This window comes from Cavia porcellus, unplaced genomic scaffold, assembly GCF_034190915.1.
Source record: "Cavia porcellus strain 051 isolate PalLab524CR breed Dunkin Hartley unplaced genomic scaffold, mCavPor4.1 scaffold_37, whole genome shotgun sequence".
NCBI classification, from domain to species: domain Eukaryota; kingdom Metazoa; phylum Chordata; class Mammalia; order Rodentia; family Caviidae; genus Cavia; species Cavia porcellus.
Genome location: NW_026947520.1, coordinates 10,450,403 through 10,469,935, shown reverse-complemented (window position 1 = coordinate 10,469,935; position 19,533 = coordinate 10,450,403). Strand labels below are relative to the sequence as shown.

Below are 19,533 nucleotides of genomic sequence, written 5' to 3'. Positions count from 1 at the left end.
GGCTGAGGATTTAGCTCAGTGGCACAAGCACCTGCCTGGCAAGTGCAAAGTTGTGAGTACAAAAAAAAAAAAAAAAAAAAAAAAAGCTGGGCTAGTGAATATTACCAAGCAAGCATTTTCTTTCTATGTACTACAAAGTGTTAAAAAATATAGCTTAACTTCTATAAAGAGCTAACACTAGCTAATTCCACTAAAATATAATACTAGTTGTCAGCATTAAATTTAAAAAGTATTTATTGTCTAAAATGTTAAGCCAACATTTTCTAGGGCCATTTCTTTACATACAAAAATAAGGAGACATATTAGAAAATCTTAAGCCTGTAATTTTAAACTTTTAAAGGAAAAAACACTTTAGAAGAATCAGGAAAAAAAAAGAGAACTTGAGAAAATGAACAGGTGCATAACTCCCTAATCTGGAAACAGGAGGAAAATGTTGAAATCTGAAATATGATATAAAATACCAAAAAGTGATATTCAGGCAGTGAGAGGAAGAAGTAAACAAATATTACTAGTATAGAGCATGATTTATTTTTAACAATTTAAACATATAAGCAAAACTAAGAGTAAGAAAATAAGAGAGACAACATAGTAAAAGGGAATCTCTCTCGAATATAATTGGTCAAAATGTATTGTCAACAGAGAGAAAATTGGAAAGTTAGTATAGAGTTCTTTAAAGGATGATCCCTGTTATAATTCTCTTTGGAGTAGGGTTTACCATTTTCTACTCATGTTTCAGGTTTTATTTTTGTTTGTTTTTTGCAGTGCTGGGGATGAAACCAGGGCCTCACTCATGCTAGGCAAGTGTCCTACCACTGAGGCACATCTCCAAATCTAGGTTTTAAGGACTTTTTGCAGTAACAGTCTCTGGGGATTAAAAATAGGTGAGATAAAACTCTACCCAAAGTCAGAAACAAAAACAAAACTCAGGGTTGGAGGGGGGAGACAAAAATTACATTCACTTTTCCAAACGAGTTTTAGCCATAAAGAATGGACTTTGCCACTCTTTTTTGTCAGATACCTGAAATCAAAAAAGCATGATTTCTACATACATATTGTTTGTATTACAGAAAAAGTAATAGTGCAAGCTGTTCTTATAAAGGAACAAAAAACAAATAACCACCTAAACTAGAAGAGAACCCCAGAATCCTCTTTGGATGGATGCTCACCACCAACACTAAAGGCTTTCTCTATTCACTGTTTCTCTAAATGGACAACTTTCAAATCACTTAGAGAACACAAGAGTCAATTAGAATGTGAAGGCTGGGTTTGAACAGTAAAGAAGACCAAGACTGGAGTGAATGGTATTTACATAGGAGAGGCAGATAGATATATGTGCATAGCACCGGATTTTTCAAGTAAGCAAGTTCAGCTCCAAACTAATTGAACTGAATTTGTACATTTTTAAACTCTTTCCATTATTTTTCATAGTAGAAAAGCTGTGAAATGTTTCAGTTTGGCGCAGCTCAATAATGGCATGAACTTTAAGGCAGTTTTTCTGCAGATGATCCAATGCTAACTCTCCAGGGCTCCAAGATATTTCCAGTGTCAGTGTCACAGATTTAACTGACTTTACATACTAAATTTGGGACCATCACTATTTTCTTCTTTAAAACTGAGACTTCCTTTTAAATGACAGTCTGTGCAAGTGCATCTTTGCACTGAGTATCTATAATAAATAATTCTAATGACAAAGGATTATTTCTTTATTAGAAATTACCCAAAGAAACTGGTATTAGAAATGATGCGACTGAAATGTATTTCCAAAATCTATTTAGTACTTATGATGTTTAAGCATTCAATTTATTTTCTGATTTCTGGATATTTCCGCCTTTTAGATTTCACAAACTTCAGATTCTGAAGCTTGTTGAAAAATTAAGTTCCTCAATATGGGAAATTCTAACTGGCTGTACTTTTAGAGGGTTATGATTTTTTTCTACTTTCAAAAAAATACTTTGACTATTTATATATACTATTAACAGAATACCCCAGTAAATCACTTCAGATAAATATTTTATAGTATAGTTCATAACATATTCAGTATTTTAGATAGGAAAATAAGGATGAGATTTGGAATAGTCAACTCTCGTATTTTTCAGTTTACTCTCAAAGGAGTGTATTAAAATTTAAATTGTTATTTGGATTGTGAGTTATTTTCTCTGTGTACTGTAGGTATCTATTAGCCACAGAGGAGAAACTGGAGTCGTGTACAGTGGACCTCTCTGGTTCTCCTTCCGCAAGGCTCTGGCGGGGCAGTGTATGTCATCCTTGCCACAACTCAGTGCCATCAGGCTAAAGGGAATGAACATGCGATCCTAGGGTGAGGGTGACACCAGTACTGACACTTTTAAAACTCATTCTCCCAAGTAATAAAATATATATATACATATATATAGACAGATGTACACATAGAGATCTATAGAGATCTGTAGCTGTACTAATTACTTCAAATAGCAGCAGACAAGGAAAATAAACGCTTGTGTAATAAGTTTAAATTCATTTTAAGTTTGCTATATTAAATTTAAAAATTAAAAAAATATCAACTTACTATAAACAATTTAAAATATGTATAATACAATTTGATGGTCAAAACATTTGAATAGTCTACGAAAACAGGAGATATTTTTGTCTTGCATTGTTGTTTTGGTTCCATATGTGGTTTTTACGTCTCTTCTAAGAAAAACGATAGAACAGTTGTCTTATTTTATGACAACCAATTTTGTTTAAGATTTCATCATCACAAAAATACTTCATTACTTACTAGAGGGGAGTCAAAGAAAAAAAGAAATGGGAAACAAAGTGGCTCCTTCCCTATTTGTCACTGTTCTCTTCTGAAAACATTCTGTATATAAGCTATCTGAACCTCCCAAACCATTTACAAATGCATTCTCAAAAATTGAAGAAAAAAGTTTAGCATCTAAAAGTGTTATTTTGTATAGTGACTGTACAATATATATTGAATGTACACACACACACACACACACACACACACACACACACGCACGCACACACACAATCTTAAAGATAAGGTTCTCCAAAGGTTTTTCGACATTCCATCACACCCGTGCTTGGTGGTCTGTCACAGTTGTGTGTACTCTTGACTTGACTAGGTGTGAGACGATCATACGCTGTCTTGTATTCCTTGTCAAATGCATCTGCAAAAATTCATAATACAGGCATTGAGAAATTTAAGTCTGGTGCTGATAATAATCAAGTTTCTAAATACTACAGAATCACAAAATTCGGAGCCAAGGAGGAATCTGTTTCTGCCATTCAAAGGATCACAAAGTTCAAGGCTAGCAGGGTGACCTTAGCCTCCACAATGTTTTAGAGCTGGACTACACAGGCCAATTTAATTTAGCAAGTATGCATGTTTGCAGCCACCAAATACTATGCACACTTTTTTGCACCTTGTTTTTCATATTCCATTTTATCTGTGCTTTCTTTTATGATTTAGTATTTTACATTTAAATTTTTACTTCAACTGGACAATATTTATATGTCCAAAACATATAAATTATGGTTATTACAGGATAACCTTAGGGAAATTTCCAAGTATGTTTTTTGGTCATTTTGAGGCAAGGTCTCCATTCAGTTCAGACTGGCCTCAAACTGGCTTGTCTCAAACTCGCAGTGATTCTCCTGTCTTAGCTTCCCAAGTGCTGACATTACAGGTGTGCTCCACCACGCCTGGCTCAGTACCTTTTAACTTCATCAAGTAATGGTATTTTTTCTTTCACATGGAAAGAGATGAGACTGTGACTTTTATTATTAAGGATATCATCGCAAGACCTGTATGCCTTCTTCCCAAAAGATAATTCACATGTGACAAAAAAGACTACAGGTTTGTAAGTTTTCATAAAAAGTTTTGGTGTGGAAATTGTGCTGACCACTTATTTTAGACATAGACTGGAGAAATTTTGACCTTAAGGATCAAAGCATGATACAAATTCCGTCTGAATGTCGCTAGGCTTTAGGGAGTCTTTTTTGCTGAAACAGTGCCACAGTGGTGTCCATGAAAGCTGATTTGACAGCAAATGCATTAGTGAAGAAGCTTCTTCAGTTTAGAAGTCCAGACACCCCTTAAGGCTAACGTCTAAGTGTGCTGTGGGTGTGTACTGGGTACAGAAGGAAGGAATGAGCAAAAACAATCTGAACTCTTCCTTGGTATCTCTTCTGTTTTATGATGATTAAAAAGCCTCACTCAAGAGTTAACGTTCCTGATTTTGGCAATTTCCAGCATCTTCCCCAAGGGCGAAATAATTGTCCCAAGAGTCTGCTTTTCCTAACTGATTTGATCACGTTTTATCACTATACATCTCTATTTCTAGACTCCACCTTGTCCTATTGATTTTTCTAGCTCTGCCTGTGCTACCTTACTCTGCTGTAATTCCAGCAGTTTCTCCAGGGGCAAATCCAGCCAATGACTCCTGAAGTAGTGTTTCCTGGCCAGGTCTTTTTTGGTCAGCTAAAATGCACACATCATGTAATTCATTAATTTTTAGCATAAAGTTTAGTATGTATTCATAGGATTGTACAACCATCACCTCAATCTAATTATAGAACATTTCATTTCATCTCACCAAAAAAGAAACCTGATGACAGAAATCACTTCTTGGGCTGGGGATTTAGCTCAGTGGCATAAGTGCCTGCCTTGCAAGCATGTGGTCATGATTTCAATTCCCGGTAAAAAATAAAAATAAAACAAAAATAAAAATAAAAAAGAAATCACTTCCTGTTCATCCCTCCTCCTAGCTTTTGTTAGTTCTGTTCTTCATGTTTTGTTGTTACATGTGTACACGTGGAATTGCTGGGTCATAGGATAGCTCTGTTTATTTATATTTGAAGAGAACAAAACTGTTTCCACTGACTGACTACATCATTTTACATTCATATCAGCTGGTCTGAGTCCAAATTTCTCATTTCAATTCCTTTACTGATTATTTTATTACATATTTTTGATTCTTACTCATCCTTGCCAGATTATTTTTCCAGTTAAACAATGGAAACATTTGTCAACTTTCTTTTTTTTTTCCAAGACAAGGTCTTGCTACGTAGTTTGCAATGGCCTTGAATTCACTGGGGGAGAACAGGCTGGCTTCAACTTGTGATGATCCTCCTGTCTCAGCTTCCCCAGTGCTGGAATTACAGGTGTGCATCACCACACGCAACAAGTTTCCTACTTTTAACAGTCTCCAGTTTCCATAACCCATACAGCTAAAAAACAAATATTTACAAATATTCACAGTTCCCTGGTTGCAATTTGAATTCTTCATTCGTTTCCTTTTTCTGATGGAAAGAGCAACTCAACAAATTTATGCAAAATTACGGACTGAACATGGCTATATTTAGCCTTCTATATCAAATATTCCCTCATTCTAAATACTTTTTAAAATGCTATTGGAATTTCTGCAAGTTTTCAAAAATTCACTTCAATGAGGTGACCAGTAATTTAGTATGTCTTCCAGGTATACTGTTGCCTGCTTATAATTCTGGGAGATATATGTATAAGTATATATATATATATATATGTTTTTTTTTTTTTTTTTTCTTTTTCATTTTTATCGGTACCGAGGATCGAACTCACGACCGCCTGCTTGCAAGGCAGGTGCTTATGCCGCTGAGCTAAACCCCCAGCCCCATATATATGTATTTTTTTTAAACAAAGATACTAGGACCATCTTTGTGGGTATCTTGGATTTATATTTAAGTCACTTAAGGCCATTTTATTTATTTACTTTTTATTTGGACACATTTGCAAGTGTCCATGTAGTTTACAACTGTCTTGGGAAATGGTTACATTACATGTGTAGTACAGTACAGCATCTTTCTTTTTTTAAACATTCCCTTCCTCACCCTGCTCCTTCCTCCTCTAGTTCCCCTTCTCCTTCTTGTAGATGTTCCTGATGGGTATCATAGGTCCTGTCAGCTGGGTGGCTAATTTGAGTTCTTAAGCAGAGCTGTCTCCCTTCTTGGGCACTGATGACTTCCTGGGGAAGAGGGTGAATCCGGAGCGGTACTCTTTCAGCCACTGAACACTGGCCTTCATGGACTCAGTTGATTTGCTACTCCTCCTTGGGTCCACTGAGATGCCAATGGCTTGGACCACCCTCTTGTGAATACCACCCACTCGCAGCTCCTCCAGACTAAAGCCCCTGCTGGCTTGGACCTTGGTGTAGTACCGCACCTCACAATGGGACAGCGCACCACAGGCCAGATGAATTTGGACATGGGGCAAGGGGTGAGGCGGCACGCTTTTGCCCGGTGGGCCTTGCGCCTGTGGATCTTCCGGCTGGCTGACCGAACCATGCAGCCATGTGCTGCTGCCAGCCCTTGTGCGGCTTCAGAATCATGCCATTCCACCTGGGTGTCATGGCTACCTCAGGCTGCAGACCAGCTGAATGGAGAAGTCTCTTTCCCTTCTTATCCTGATTTCCATAATGGTTGTACTAGTTTGCATTCTCACCAACAATGAAGGATGGTTCCTTTTTTAAATCACACTAAAGCCATTTTAGTATAAGCCAACTTCTCACTCCTCTCTTCACATATGGTTAAATTTATTTTCTTTGGCCATAAAAATATTTAAAATACCATACTCATACTATACTCGTTCCCTTGGTATGAAGGCTGCCCATTTCTAGTGACACATGTCACATGTGCCTAGATGGTGCCTAGATACCCAACTAGGTATGGCTGCCCTCTCATACTGCTTCACAGAGGAGAGACCCCTGCTTTCTGCCTGAGCCCCTGAAGTTTGATGGAGGAGCTTATGTGAGTGCTCACGTTTGTAATTCACGGTTAGGACTTTGTTGCTGCTAGTAAACACATGGGGCACTTCAAACATCAAATGAAGCGCTGATGCTGAAAGATTAAGACTTGTTTTTGTTAAAACCAGGTATGATCACTTAATAGAAGTGCTGCCCACTACCCATGCTGGGCTTATGTAGGGCTCTCAAGTCAGGTATCACCCATTTTACCTCAACCTATTCACAAAATTATAAATTCTCAAACAGAATGCCAAAAGTTCTATTTTTGTATCTCAATGTGTGGCCGTCATTTCTTTTCTTTGCTTATCAGACATTATTGCAACTTTTTCTTAAAACTTAGAAGTAGAAACTTAAAAGAGGTCAAGCCAACTTGGTGCAGTGGAGCACACCTGGTAGTCCTAGTTATTTGGGAGGCTGAGGCAAGACTGCCTAAGCCCAGGAGTTCAAGACCAGCCTGGGAAACATAGTAAGCTTCTGCTTCAAAACAACAACAAAACAAACAAGAGGCTAAGTACAATAACTGGCAAAAGGAGCTGACCAACCAAAAATCTCTATAATTTAGTTGCCTCACATTCTTTCTGAGCAAGCTCAATGCTATTAGTGATATAACCATTGTTTAAAGCATAGGATTAATTAAGACTTTGTGGTTAAAATATGGCTCTATATTGCTCAGCTGCTGCTACGACCACCTGGTCTCTGTGTCAACTTTGCCCTGGCAGGGGATGATGAGGTTGGTGTAAGGCCAGTGGAAAAGTGGAGGTTGAGTCCCCGCTGTGCTGGGTCTTCCCTGCCTGAAGAATTGAGTGGTGTCTTGGCTCCAAACAAGAGCACAGTGTGTCCAACTCTTTGACAAACAACTTACACTGGGGTTACTATAATGAAAGATAAAGGTATGAGGAAGAGTAAAGGGGTTGCATTTGTATTATTTTTAGATAAAGACTGCACAAGAGACATAAACAACAAATAATTATTTGGCAGACGGATAAATGCAAGCATCACTATTAACAATGGAAGAGCAGCTGAATAAACTAAAAGGTGAAACTACTCTGATAAATCTAAGTGTTATGAAAGTGGACACTTAAATGTTATGCTTGTCCGAGAAATATGCTCAGAGAACACGAGTCTCCAAAGAAGGAAGAAAAAAGAAAACTGTTATATCAGAAGAACCTGAGGATGTAGCAGGAAGTGAAGATAAGGGGAAAGACCCTGCTATTGACAGCCTCAGCCAAGCCAAGACTGAAAAACAAAACAAACAGAAACCCAACACAGGGGTCCCTTCAACCTCAGAGGATTCATGCTGCCTGAGGATAAAGACCACGTATTTCAGTGATGAGGAAGAATTTAGTGATTAAAGTTGTATAATGTAACGTCAGTAAAACAGAAACCATCTGCAGTACAAAAAAAAAATGGCTCTATTATTTACTGTAAAAACAGAGATTAAGTTATTTCATCTTTCAGACCCTCAAGATCCTCTATATAATACTGGTATCTACACTCATAGGATTTGGGGAGAATTGTATGTAATAATATAGACAAAGGGCTTGTTATTGTATGAGATACTAAAAATACTTTTATTATTTGTCATTATTACTATCATGATCAAACATCGAAGTATTTTACTTAGATTTTTAAAAACTAAAACAATTTTTCCAATGAACTAATATAATTTAGTATTAGTCTAATAAAAACTAATAACACTTTTAAAACTATAGTATGCCATAAAAGTATCATACATTATTTATTATGCCAAATTACCTATATCAATATTTTCTCTTCCCAGTGCCACAAGTGAGAGAAACAATATTTCTCTGTATAAACTCCTAAGGAGAAAAGATATGAAGAAAATATTAATATCCATGTAAGTTTATGTGTTCTGTAGAAAGATTTTTATAACCTAAGCATGAAATAGTTTAAAAAATAACTAAGCAAACAAAATACACCTGCATAGCAGAGCAGTATGTTTATTACATTAGAGTAATGAGAATGACTTACCTCTGTCTTTTAAAATGTGGACACTTACTCAGTGTCTCTAAAATCTGACTCATTGGTCCATAGACATCATTCATTTTAATGCTTTTTACCATACTTTTCAGTAGCTCCTGGTTAAATGAGTTATCAGTTTTTTGCAATAAATGGACCATTGGATACTTTTGAGCTATAAAAAACAAAAAGAGCAAATGAAGGAATGTTCTATGTAGAAAGAAAAATTAAATAGCAACTGACAGCTGTTACAGTTACAAAGCACTAAAAATAAATTAAGAGCAATAAAGGTAAAGGGGTAGAAATCTAAGAATGAAGAAAATAAAAAAAGAAAAGTAAGACAAATGATGGCAAAAATAGGCCTAACACTTTTTGTGGTCTCAAATACACAACAACCAATAATATTTTCTTTTAATACTAGCCCTTGAAGGAAATTCTACATCAATAGCCATGAGTGAAAAAAAATACATAAAAAAATTAGGACAAGCAATGTGCTGAAAGCTGAATTGTACAGAACATAACCCCTCCAGCACATATACATCACCCCTCGAAGATGAAAATAAAACAAAACCTCCAAAAAAAAATTGACCTCCACAGAAGGTAGCACTAAAAAAAGTAAAGCTTAACACTCACTCTCAAACAAAAGAGTACGATTTTGACCTGTAAGACAAAAAGTAGTACAGGGAAATAAAGTCAGTTATGTATCATTTCAGACTATTTAAAGCAAGTAGAGATTACTCTTGTATGAATGAAGTTAGCACTGTATGAGGGCACTTACTGTGGGCGTTCCAGAGGATGTATAGAGGCTGCCCTGGATCCTGATGTAATTTCATGTTGTCCCATAACATTTGTATTAAAACATACTTGCTATCTTCAGACATACAATGGCGAGGAATCTGTGTGATACAATAAAACATTAATTAATGATCTTTATATGATAATTTTGTGAATATTTAAAAAATCTTTATAATTCTTTAAAAGTATGTGTGAAGGACAGAGAACAGAAAATAATTCATGAATATGCTTTTGATAACTGTTAAAAGATGTGCTGAGTTGAGAAGCCAATGATCTCTAAAGGAGCAGATTTAACACAGTGAAAAAGGATTAACACCAAAAAGGGTTCATCTTGTTCCTGATCATGACACAGAGCCCACAGAAAGATGAATCTGGGAACTGAAACCAGGGCCCTGTGCATGCTAAATAACTGCTTTACTACTTAGTTAATCCTCAGCCCCAGGAGTCCCATTCTTTATCAGCCAAGACTCTTGCCTAGATAATTATGACTGAGTTACATCTTTGTCATTCAAGATGTACTCAAAGTCAAAAACACAAGTGCAATCACAGACATGAAGTATAAGAAGAAAGAAAGAAAAGTTTTTGAATTTACAGACTGCACTTTAATGGTGGTGACAGCATATAAAAGCTATATATGGAGGCTGGTGTTACAGCTCAGTGGTAGAGCACTTGTCTAGCATGACAGAAGTCCTAGGTTTGACCCCAGCATGCAAATATAAATAAATAAGTATATGAATATCTAAAAAACTAATTGAATAACTGCTGATCCAAAATTCAGAGCGAGAATGAAGAGAATGATACTACACGCTTGCAGTATAAACCTCAGACATTCTCAGTCTTGTTTTTAGAAGGAGGTTTGAAATAAGGTTGGGGTTAGCTCACAAAGCCTTTTCATTAAAAGTCACTTTGAGTTTATTTTTGAAATAATCACAAAAATATAAGAATTCTGTAAATTTTAGTGGGTAGTTCAAAATCATGACTATGTTACAGTTAAACTATTAAGAAAAAATTTTAAGTGCAACTAGACACAGACATCATTAATTTTAATGATTTTTACCATATTTTTCAATAGTTCTGGTTAAATGAGTTATCAGTTTTTTGCAATAAATGGACCACTGGACACTTCTGAGCTTAAAGATAATTCTACATGTCTAATGAGTTCAACGGTTATTAATAACAGCCTAAAACAGTTTTTATCTTTGGGAATATGTGAACATTATGATGGTGACAGTAGTGCTGCCTTTTCATTTTTATTCCATACCTTTGAATACTTGTTACAATGCTCAGAAGAAAGAATCAATCCGGGTAAGTTACTGGGCAGATCAAGACGTCTGAAATACCACACCAAGTTCCAAAAAACAATTGGATGATGGTCTACAAAGTCTGCTACCATTATTGCATGATCACCTTCATTTTCCAACAAGCTCTCAAGTTCCTTCCATACCACTAATGGACTAAGATATGGGACAGTGACAGGATCTGGACTTGGAAGGTGCCATTCTATTCCCAAAGAATCCTATTGAACAAATAAAAACCATAAAGAACATACAACAATGATGATACTAAATTATTCATAAAAATTTGTCTGTCAATAATTTCCAAGTAAGTAGAAAGGTAACATAATTATATCATGTAATAAGACTTTGTAGCAATAATAAACTTGAAGTTAAGTCACAGGGAACAAAGTCATATTTAAATGACTGATCTGCAAATTATAAAAACACCAAAATACTTACAGTAGTTCCTTGTAAACTAGCTGGCAGGCTGCCTGTAGGAATGAGCGTCTGTCCTCCAGTATCCTCTTTATCCAAGGGGCCATAAGTACTAATACTCCTTGCCATTGGAAATAATGGACATTTTGACATAGCTGTTTTTGATCTACTAGTGGGGATCTGGACACTTCGGGCACAGGAATTTTCTTGTAGGTTAGATTTGCTTGAGCATTGGAAAAAGAAAAAAGCTTATTAGTGTCTTGATTTACTTAATTCACATAGAAGAGCCACACTATTCTCTTTAGAATCCTAACAGAATGTACCAAATCAAGAAAACGTGTTCTGAGACTTCAGCTGGGAAATAGGATACATTTTTAGATAACAGAGTAGCCACGTCAAACTTCCTTTTTATCAAGTGAACTTTACTCAATATTCATTCATCTGTTCAAAATACTCAGTGACAGCTTTTATACAACAGGAACCACACTAGCCTCTAGGGATAGAGAGTACAGCAAAAGGACACATAATCCCTCAGGAGTCACAACAGATCTATGATGAAAGAAGGTGCACACACATAGGTTTTTAGTTTTACTGTGTAAGCACTTCAGAACAAATTGGTCACGTTAGCCTGCCAACACTATATAGGGTTTTTTTTGCACATGCAGCCACCAATATTACTTCATTTGCCCTGTTATATATCCCAGTGTTGTTGGCACTTCAGAATTTAACTATGGATTATTTATATTAGGCTTACTATATAAGTTTAGCTTAACTTGGAGGAATGTTTTCATATATTAAGCATTTCTATGTAGAAAATTAACCATTACAAAATAGAAATCAGTATTGACTTAATTCCTAAAGACAGAGGTAAGAAAAAGTTCATCATTATAAACTTCCAGGATGTTACAGAGTTTTTACCTTTAAATGATGAATATTATCATATGTACATACAGTTAAACTTTTTTTTCTTAAGACAAGGTCTTGCATGTACATGGTCCAGGCTAGCCTGGAACTTGTGATCCTATTGCCTTGGCCTCCAAGTGAAGGGATCATGGGCATGCATCAACCCACCTGGCTAAATTCTAGAGATTCGTAAAGCATGGTATATAAGTAACCACATATATTTAAGATTTAGCCTATTAGAGATTTTAATATTGGTTTAATTAGAAATAAGAATTTAAGATTATAAATTTACTTTTCACAGATATGTAAGCCTTAAAATGCTCAGCTAATTTTTCTGTTGTACATCTAAAACACATGTGAACATACACAACACATGGAACAATGTTGTTAAAATATAGTTCCCAGGTGGATCCAGCACTCAGGAGGCTGAGCAAAGGACTACTTGGGTTCTGGAATTCAAGACCAGTCTGAGTAACACAGCAAGATCCTGCCTTAAAGTAACAAATAAAAAATAAAAATATAGCTTCCCCAAATCATGCTTACCTACTTAGATCAAAATTTCCTTGAACAGAGAGAGGAGATGCATCAAGCCCAGAGGCAGATGTTGAAATGCAAGACTTCTTTGTCTGACTTGAAAAGGAGGATGGAAAGTGCATATATTCTGTAGACGAGCTTGACTTCAAAAAATATCTGGAATGTGAATCAAAGAGTTTTCTGAGAAAGGAACTACTCTAAAGACATGGCCTTTAAACCTAATGGGAGAAAATATACCATTACCTTCCAGGTCGTCTTAAATCTCTTATTTCAATATTCAGAAAGGGTAAGAAAAGATTGCCACAGAATGGGCATGTGGTATTGAGGTTGGAGTCATCTGCTGTCCAGCCAGCCATGATTTCCTCATCGTGAACAAGACAATCACAAGTTCTACACCGAGAACAACTTGAAATGAGAACCTAAGGGAGAAGACAGTGCTTTACAAAGCAGGCTGGTGATGGTGTATCTTGAGCCAAAAACCATTTCAACTAATTGTAAAGTCTATTGGAAAATTAAAACTCAGAAGGATTCAAACATTACAGACAAAAAGTGGAGCACATGCAGAGCACTGTATGCCATACTCATCTTCAACCACTTCAGCTTAACCTTCTCCAAAACTTTTGCTTGGAAGAAAAGTTGGCATTAAGTGACTATTTTCTATTATAACTACAGTACTATAAAGTTTGCTGTGGTTCTACTCACAAAAAAGTAAACAAGCATTAAATTCATTAATAAGCCAAAAATATTTTTTTAATTATAGACCAATGCTATCCAAGAGGTCATTATCAGACCAGTTCTGATCCACAAACTCTTTATTGGTTTGTGATAAGAAAACAACTGAGAGGATTTAGAAATCCATAAGGTAATTACTAGTAACGTAGTTTACAGGAATATTATATTAGAAATTAAATAAAACACAAGTCTAGTCTATAACTTAGACAGGCTGAGAAGTACTGCTGGGGATAAATATGAATGCTGTTATTATATTAATCAAATATAGAAATTTCTAAGCCACAGAAAAACAGCAACATCAGTGCTCATCATTTATTTTCCAGCTGTATGCAAATTTTTATGTAAATTAATATAAAACACAGTGACTACATTCACAAATATAACTCGAAGCAATTTCCCAGAAAAATCAGACAAGTTTTTAAAAGTACGAAAGTATGACTTTTCATTTCAAGAAAAAGATATAGAAGCTGACCCAGCAGAGATCTACAATAAAATGACATGAGAATAAATGACATGATCAAGTTGACAATGTCATGCTGCAACTGCTTTTTGTACTTTATCAAAAGTTTGCTTAGGGCTGGGGATTTAGCTCAGTAGCTTAAGCACCTGCCTTGCAGGTGCTAGGTCATGAGTTTGATCCCCGGTACCAATAAAAAAAAAAGTTTCCACAGAAAATAGCTTGAAGTTACGTGAAATAAACATTCTAAGAGAGCACTCATATAGTAAGAAATAAATATAAATGCCAAAAATGAAAACACTGTCTTGATAAATCTCAAAGTAAGTCTGTAATTGTAGTAATAAAGTAGTTAGATTTCAATAATCTGAAATAATAGATATCCAAAAGTCAGATTTTTTATTCAAAGTTTTATTAAAAGTAGGAAAACAAACAGGCTCTGCAAAGCAAGTTTGGGCCAGTAAAAGTAGGAAAAGAAGTATTATCTTGCAGTGTGAAGGTGGGCTGTCATGCAAGACTCAATGCAGTGGCCAAAAAGATTTTAACTTTTTATTCACAAGTGATGTACAAGCTGATATTTCAGACGCCACCGATTTTTTATTCCTGCACCGTACATTCTATAAAGTAGCACAGAAAGATGCTTTTTTGAGTAAAACCGTACCTCCATTGCATAGTTCTGGAAGATATTTGCATTACTTGTGTTCAGAGAAGATGGCACTTCTGATTTCCCAGGTAAGGCAAACTTTGAGAGGGATCCTGTTGATTATTAAAACGCAAACAGCAAAACCATTAAAACAGGTAAGAAAGGATACAAGAATCTTTCAATTCCATGGTTTTTTGTTATTAACCTGTTTTACAAAAATGTTAAAGGTAATTTAGAAAAAACAAACAATTAAAGAAATATTTTTCTATGCAAAAAGTAATAGTAGAAATGGTTGGCTCACAAGAAACGGGATAGTAAAACTTGTTAAACACCAGATTCTTAGTTTCATTTTTGTAAGAAAAATATACATGAAAAGTAAAATGAAGTACATTCCCTACCTAACACAAGGCAAAAATCCAGAAGTCTGCCAGCATATTTTGTTGACAAGGCTGCGGGAAAATAGGTATTCTGTTGGAATGCAAAATAGTATACCCTTATGGGAAGGAATTTAGCATTTATCACTTTATGGAAAAATTTTGCAATACCTTCTAAAGCATACTGGTAAAAAAACGATATGACAGATGCACTATAGAATTTCAAGGACTAGAAACTTATTGTTCATCAATAGGGAAGTAGTTTAGGTGAACTATGATGCAACCATACACAAGGAGCTAGGCAGCAACAAGAATGAAGGACACTGCCATGTGATAAAAATTCTTCAGCATACACTGTTAAGTCAAAAAAAAAATCAGTGGGAAGGAATTTGCTGTATGTTACCTTTAAGGAGACAGGGAGGTAAAAAGGATATATAAAAGTACCTAAACAAATTAAAAAATGAAATGATAAACAAAAATTAATAAAAATGAGTTTCCTCCAGGGATAAGAATTAAATAGTAAAAAAAGTAATATCACAAATCAAATGCAAGAAGACTGAGCTGTTTGGACAAACCTTCTAAGGAGACAGAACTTTCCAGGCTAGTTCGGCTGAGATCAATTCCCTTGGTCCCAGAAGTGGCACTGCTCTCTTGGGAGGAAGTGGCTCCTTCCAACTCATGGCAGGCATCTTCATCTGTCAAAGAGGTAGATTCAGAATCCTGGGCTCCCACTGAAGAAAGACTGGTACGATCAGAACTTTGATCCTAAGGACATAATTGTAAGCTTAATTTCCTTCACATTTAAAGTTAATTATTTAAAAAGTTACTTCTATGGCAGGAAAAAACACCAACTACCTAACTACTCAGATGATCAATTAGAACAGCAACCAATTTCATAAAAGCAAACTAATCTGAGTAAGCATGCTAGAGAACAATTTTTAAGAAATAATTTTTACTCTCAGCAAGCTATATACCCATTAGTGAAGCAATCTTTCTACATCATGATGTAGATGTACTTTTAACATCTATTTACTATTAATTTTCCTCCCCATAAATCCCCATCCATAATTAGAATTGTTTTATACTTTTCCACAATAACATATGTTTCAAAGAGATATATTACTAGTTTTCATTTCTGAAGACACTAAAGCTAAGTACTTTTCTGATTATACTAAGAATATGTAAGAAAACCCACTAAATAATTTTTGTATGAAAGATAACTTTATAAACACCTGTAATTCTACTGTTCAGATAATAATTTTTCCACTTGTATGTATGTACATCAGTATTTTTAAACACACATTGCTTTAACATTTTTTTTTAAAATCGGGATTGAACTCATGACCGCCTGCTTGCAAGGCAGGTTCTTATGCCGCTGAGCTAAATCCCCAGCCCCTGCTTTAATATTTTTATTTAGTCAAATATTTTAATCCATTATGGTTTCCAGGATATGTTTCCTGTGCTCTATAATAATAATAAAAAATATTTTTGGTATCTTATTTTTCATCTAAAGATATAATTCATCTAGGGATTTTTTTAATGTCAAAAGGATTCTAACATTTCCCTAAATAGCCAGCTAACCACTCATTGCAACATATTTATCTATTTATTTTTTGATACTGGGGATTGAACTCTCAATCTCACACTTACCAGGCAAGCACCTGAGCCACTGAGCTAAATCCCTAGGCAAATACATTTATTTAATATTCTCTTGTTCACGGATTTGACATGCTGTCTTTTCATATTTCATTGCATGTACATGTACAGTCTTATTTCTGGACTTTTACTATACCAGTCTATTCTTCTTTTGTATTAATATACTTTTACTTCCAGTTTCAGGTTTGTTTTGATATTTGGGTGGTGGTCTTACATTTTCGTTTTTCAAGACTTTCTCCTGGCTAGGTGTGGTGGTGCATGCCTGTAATCCCAGCACTGGGAGGCTGAGGCAGAAGGATTGCCCTGAGTTCGAGGCCGGCTTGGGGTACATAGTGAGTTCAAGCCCAGCTTGAATTGCACAGTGAGATCCTGACTCAACAAACAAACAAGCACTTTCTCCTGATCAAGGCTGATTATGACCAGTGAACTATGGCTCATCAATCACATTGGTAAATGATTTGCTCAGTTCCTTTTCCTTTTTTTAGTTTTTAATTGGATTAACTTGATTAATTTTAGAAGACTTCATATGCTAAGCCCATTAAAATATCTCTCAGTAAAGACTTATAATTCTACTCATGCAGATGTTATTCATTTCATTTTGGTTTTGCTTCTAGATATTTTAGGTTTGTATTTTGGTGAATTACCTTGTCATTTAAAATTTTTTGTCATTTTTGTAATTAGCTATTGCCAAATATAAGGAAATTATTTTTAAAAATGTTTACCTTCTTTATTGTCATTTTATTGGTTCAGTTTTTCAGTGGCACCTTATAATCTCACCTGTGTGAATACTTCTGCAATTTTCTTTTATTAATTTTTTTGAAATATTTTTCTCTCATTCCTTTTGTCTTCTGGCATTTAAACATCTACAATACTGTTGAATGGTACAGGTGTTAGCACACTTCCTTATCTTGATATTGAGGTCAAATGGAATGATTACAATGTCTCACCCTCAAGTACAGTATTTGACACAGTTTTTCAATTTTCTATATCAAGCTAATTTAAGTTTGTAAGTCCAGCTTTCTAAAAACATTTTTAAGTTAGGGTAGGCATAACTTTTTATCAAGTCCTTATTGCCCATTTATAAAAATGATTGTTCACACATATTTAGTAATAAAGACTAGGCTGATAAACATACTCAGCAGTTGTTAATATATTTTCACAACAACTCTCTCCTTTTGGTGGTAGATCTGATTGCAAAAGGGCATGTCTGCAAGCAGGTCACTCTTTGGGGTGCACGCATGAGGAATAAGAATAGAATTTATAGGAAAGACACAGGAAGAAAGATTTTATATTGGTTGGGTGGATACTTCAGTATATTTTAAATAGAATGGGACTTTCCTTGAAGGAAGAAAGTTTTGAGCTGGTGGTAGGATTTTGCAATTACTCTGAATGACTTCTTTTCAAGCCAATGCCCATATTTAGTTACTTTTACCTCACTGTTGAGACAAAATACTTGACCCTCAAAGTTAAAGTGGAGAAGTTTATTTAACTCACACTTTGTAGATTTTCAGTTCATAATCAGCTGGCTCCAAGGCAAGGCAGCATGGCAGATGGGCATTGCAGAGGAGAAACAGTTTATGGCAGGCAGAAGGTAGCAGAGCAAGCAAGGGACAAGACAAGCCTCTGTCTCTTATATTATATCTAGGTTACTGGGATTAGGGTACTGCCAAACCAATCAGTGGATTTATCAATCACATTCCCCTAATCCTAGCATTGTCCCATGAATCAGTCATACACTTTAGATTCAATCACCGCTGGAAAAGCTCCACCTAAGACAGCGTGAGGCTTTGGGAGGACATCTAGACAGAAGCTACAACATTCTACCACTGGCCCTCCAAAGATTTATGCACATCCCTCTATGCAAAAGGCATTTAGTCCATCTCTGAGAGTTGCCAAAGTCCTAACAGTTTCAGTATTTCTGGAAAGTCCAAATCCAAAGTCTCCTCGGAGATTTAAGGGAAACTTCATGGCAGGCTGAAGGTAGCAAAACAAGCAAGGGACAAGACAAGCTTCTTTCTGTCCCTTATATTGTATCCAGGCTACCAGGATTAGGGCAATGCCAAATCAATCAGTGGAAAAGTAGTGGTGATGTAGAAGGGACTACTAGGAAGCACAAAGCAGTATTCATGAAGACAAATGTGAAAATATTGTATTGTACTATACCACAATTTAAAGACAAATATATTAAAAGTAAAATGTTTATTTACAGTTTTCCTGTACTGTACCATCATCTGAAAGTAACCATAAAAAATAAAAAAGTTGGGGCTGGAGATTTATCTCAGTGGCACAAGTGCCTGCCTGGCAGGCGTGAGGTCATCCCTGGTACCAAAAAATAAAACAAAATAAAAAATAAAAGTTTATTTAGTGTTCTTATGTATGTTTGGTTTCTTATGGTTTTTCATTATATTTGTGTCAAAGATGTGTAACACTCACTTTGTTAAGACTTAAAACAAATCTGACTTACAAATGTTCTCCTGTAATAGAACTCTTTGTAAGCTGGGACTTACTGCAAATTTTGATTACCATGCTAATTACACACTGGCTTATTTAGCTGGGCTTCACAAGTAAGCAGCTTTCATTATGGTGGCTGGTGTTCCTTGTGACTTTTTTTTTTGAAACAAGGTCTTGCTATGTAGTCAAGGCTGTCCCTAAACTCACCACATAACCTTGATTGGCTTTAAACTCGTGGCAATCCTCCTGCCTCAGCCTCCTAAGTGCTGGGATTCTAGGAGTGCAACACCACGTATGAGTCCCCTGTGAGTGACTATGGAGGAGGCTGTCCTTTCTATACTTACACATCTCCTTTAATATGATTTCATTTGCTAATTACACAAAGGTCTGAGAATGTCTGATGTACTGATGGGATGCTTTTCTATTCTTATTGTCATACTGGACTTACAGTCCCATATTTATCTTTTTGTGTTAATAGAATCTGAGGAGGGAAGATAAATGTGTATTTTAATATTCTGAACTAGAATATTAAAAT

General features: G+C 35.6%; 1 protein-coding gene and 2 pseudogenes across 11 annotated transcripts in view; 1 reads left to right on the top strand and 2 right to left on the bottom strand.

Moving 5' to 3' along the window:
* Positions 1-505: 505 nt before the first annotated feature.
* Positions 506-19,533, bottom strand: part of Dennd4a (DENN domain containing 4A) — a 133,643-nt gene continuing 114,615 nt past the window's right edge. For 8 of the 11 annotated variants that reach the window (XM_013145453.3, XM_013145456.3, XM_063243282.1 and 5 more), the window contains 11 exons: positions 15,467-15,656; positions 14,536-14,630; positions 12,932-13,107; positions 12,698-12,844; positions 11,276-11,474; positions 10,801-11,055; positions 9,523-9,640; positions 9,378-9,404; positions 8,757-8,919; positions 8,520-8,584; positions 506-3,152 (listed from right to left, as the gene is read on the bottom strand). In XM_013145453.3, the coding sequence (XP_013000907.1) occupies positions 3,016-3,152; positions 8,520-8,584; positions 8,757-8,919; positions 9,378-9,404; positions 9,523-9,640; positions 10,801-11,055; positions 11,276-11,474; positions 12,698-12,844; positions 12,932-13,107; positions 14,536-14,630; positions 15,467-15,656 (1,572 nt within the window). In that variant the 3' untranslated portion in view covers positions 506-3,015. The remainder of the gene's footprint in view (positions 3,153-8,519; positions 8,585-8,756; positions 8,920-9,377; positions 9,405-9,522; positions 9,641-10,800; positions 11,056-11,275; positions 11,475-12,697; positions 12,845-12,931; positions 13,108-14,535; positions 14,631-15,466; positions 15,657-19,533) is intronic. The other 3 variants (XM_013145457.3, XM_003463479.5, XM_013145460.3) reach the window with 1 other exon arrangement.
* On the bottom strand, positions 5,018-7,930 carry LOC134474739 (large ribosomal subunit protein eL13-like; annotated as a pseudogene).
* On the top strand, positions 7,639-8,116 carry LOC106026135 (zinc finger CCHC-type and RNA-binding motif-containing protein 1-like; annotated as a pseudogene).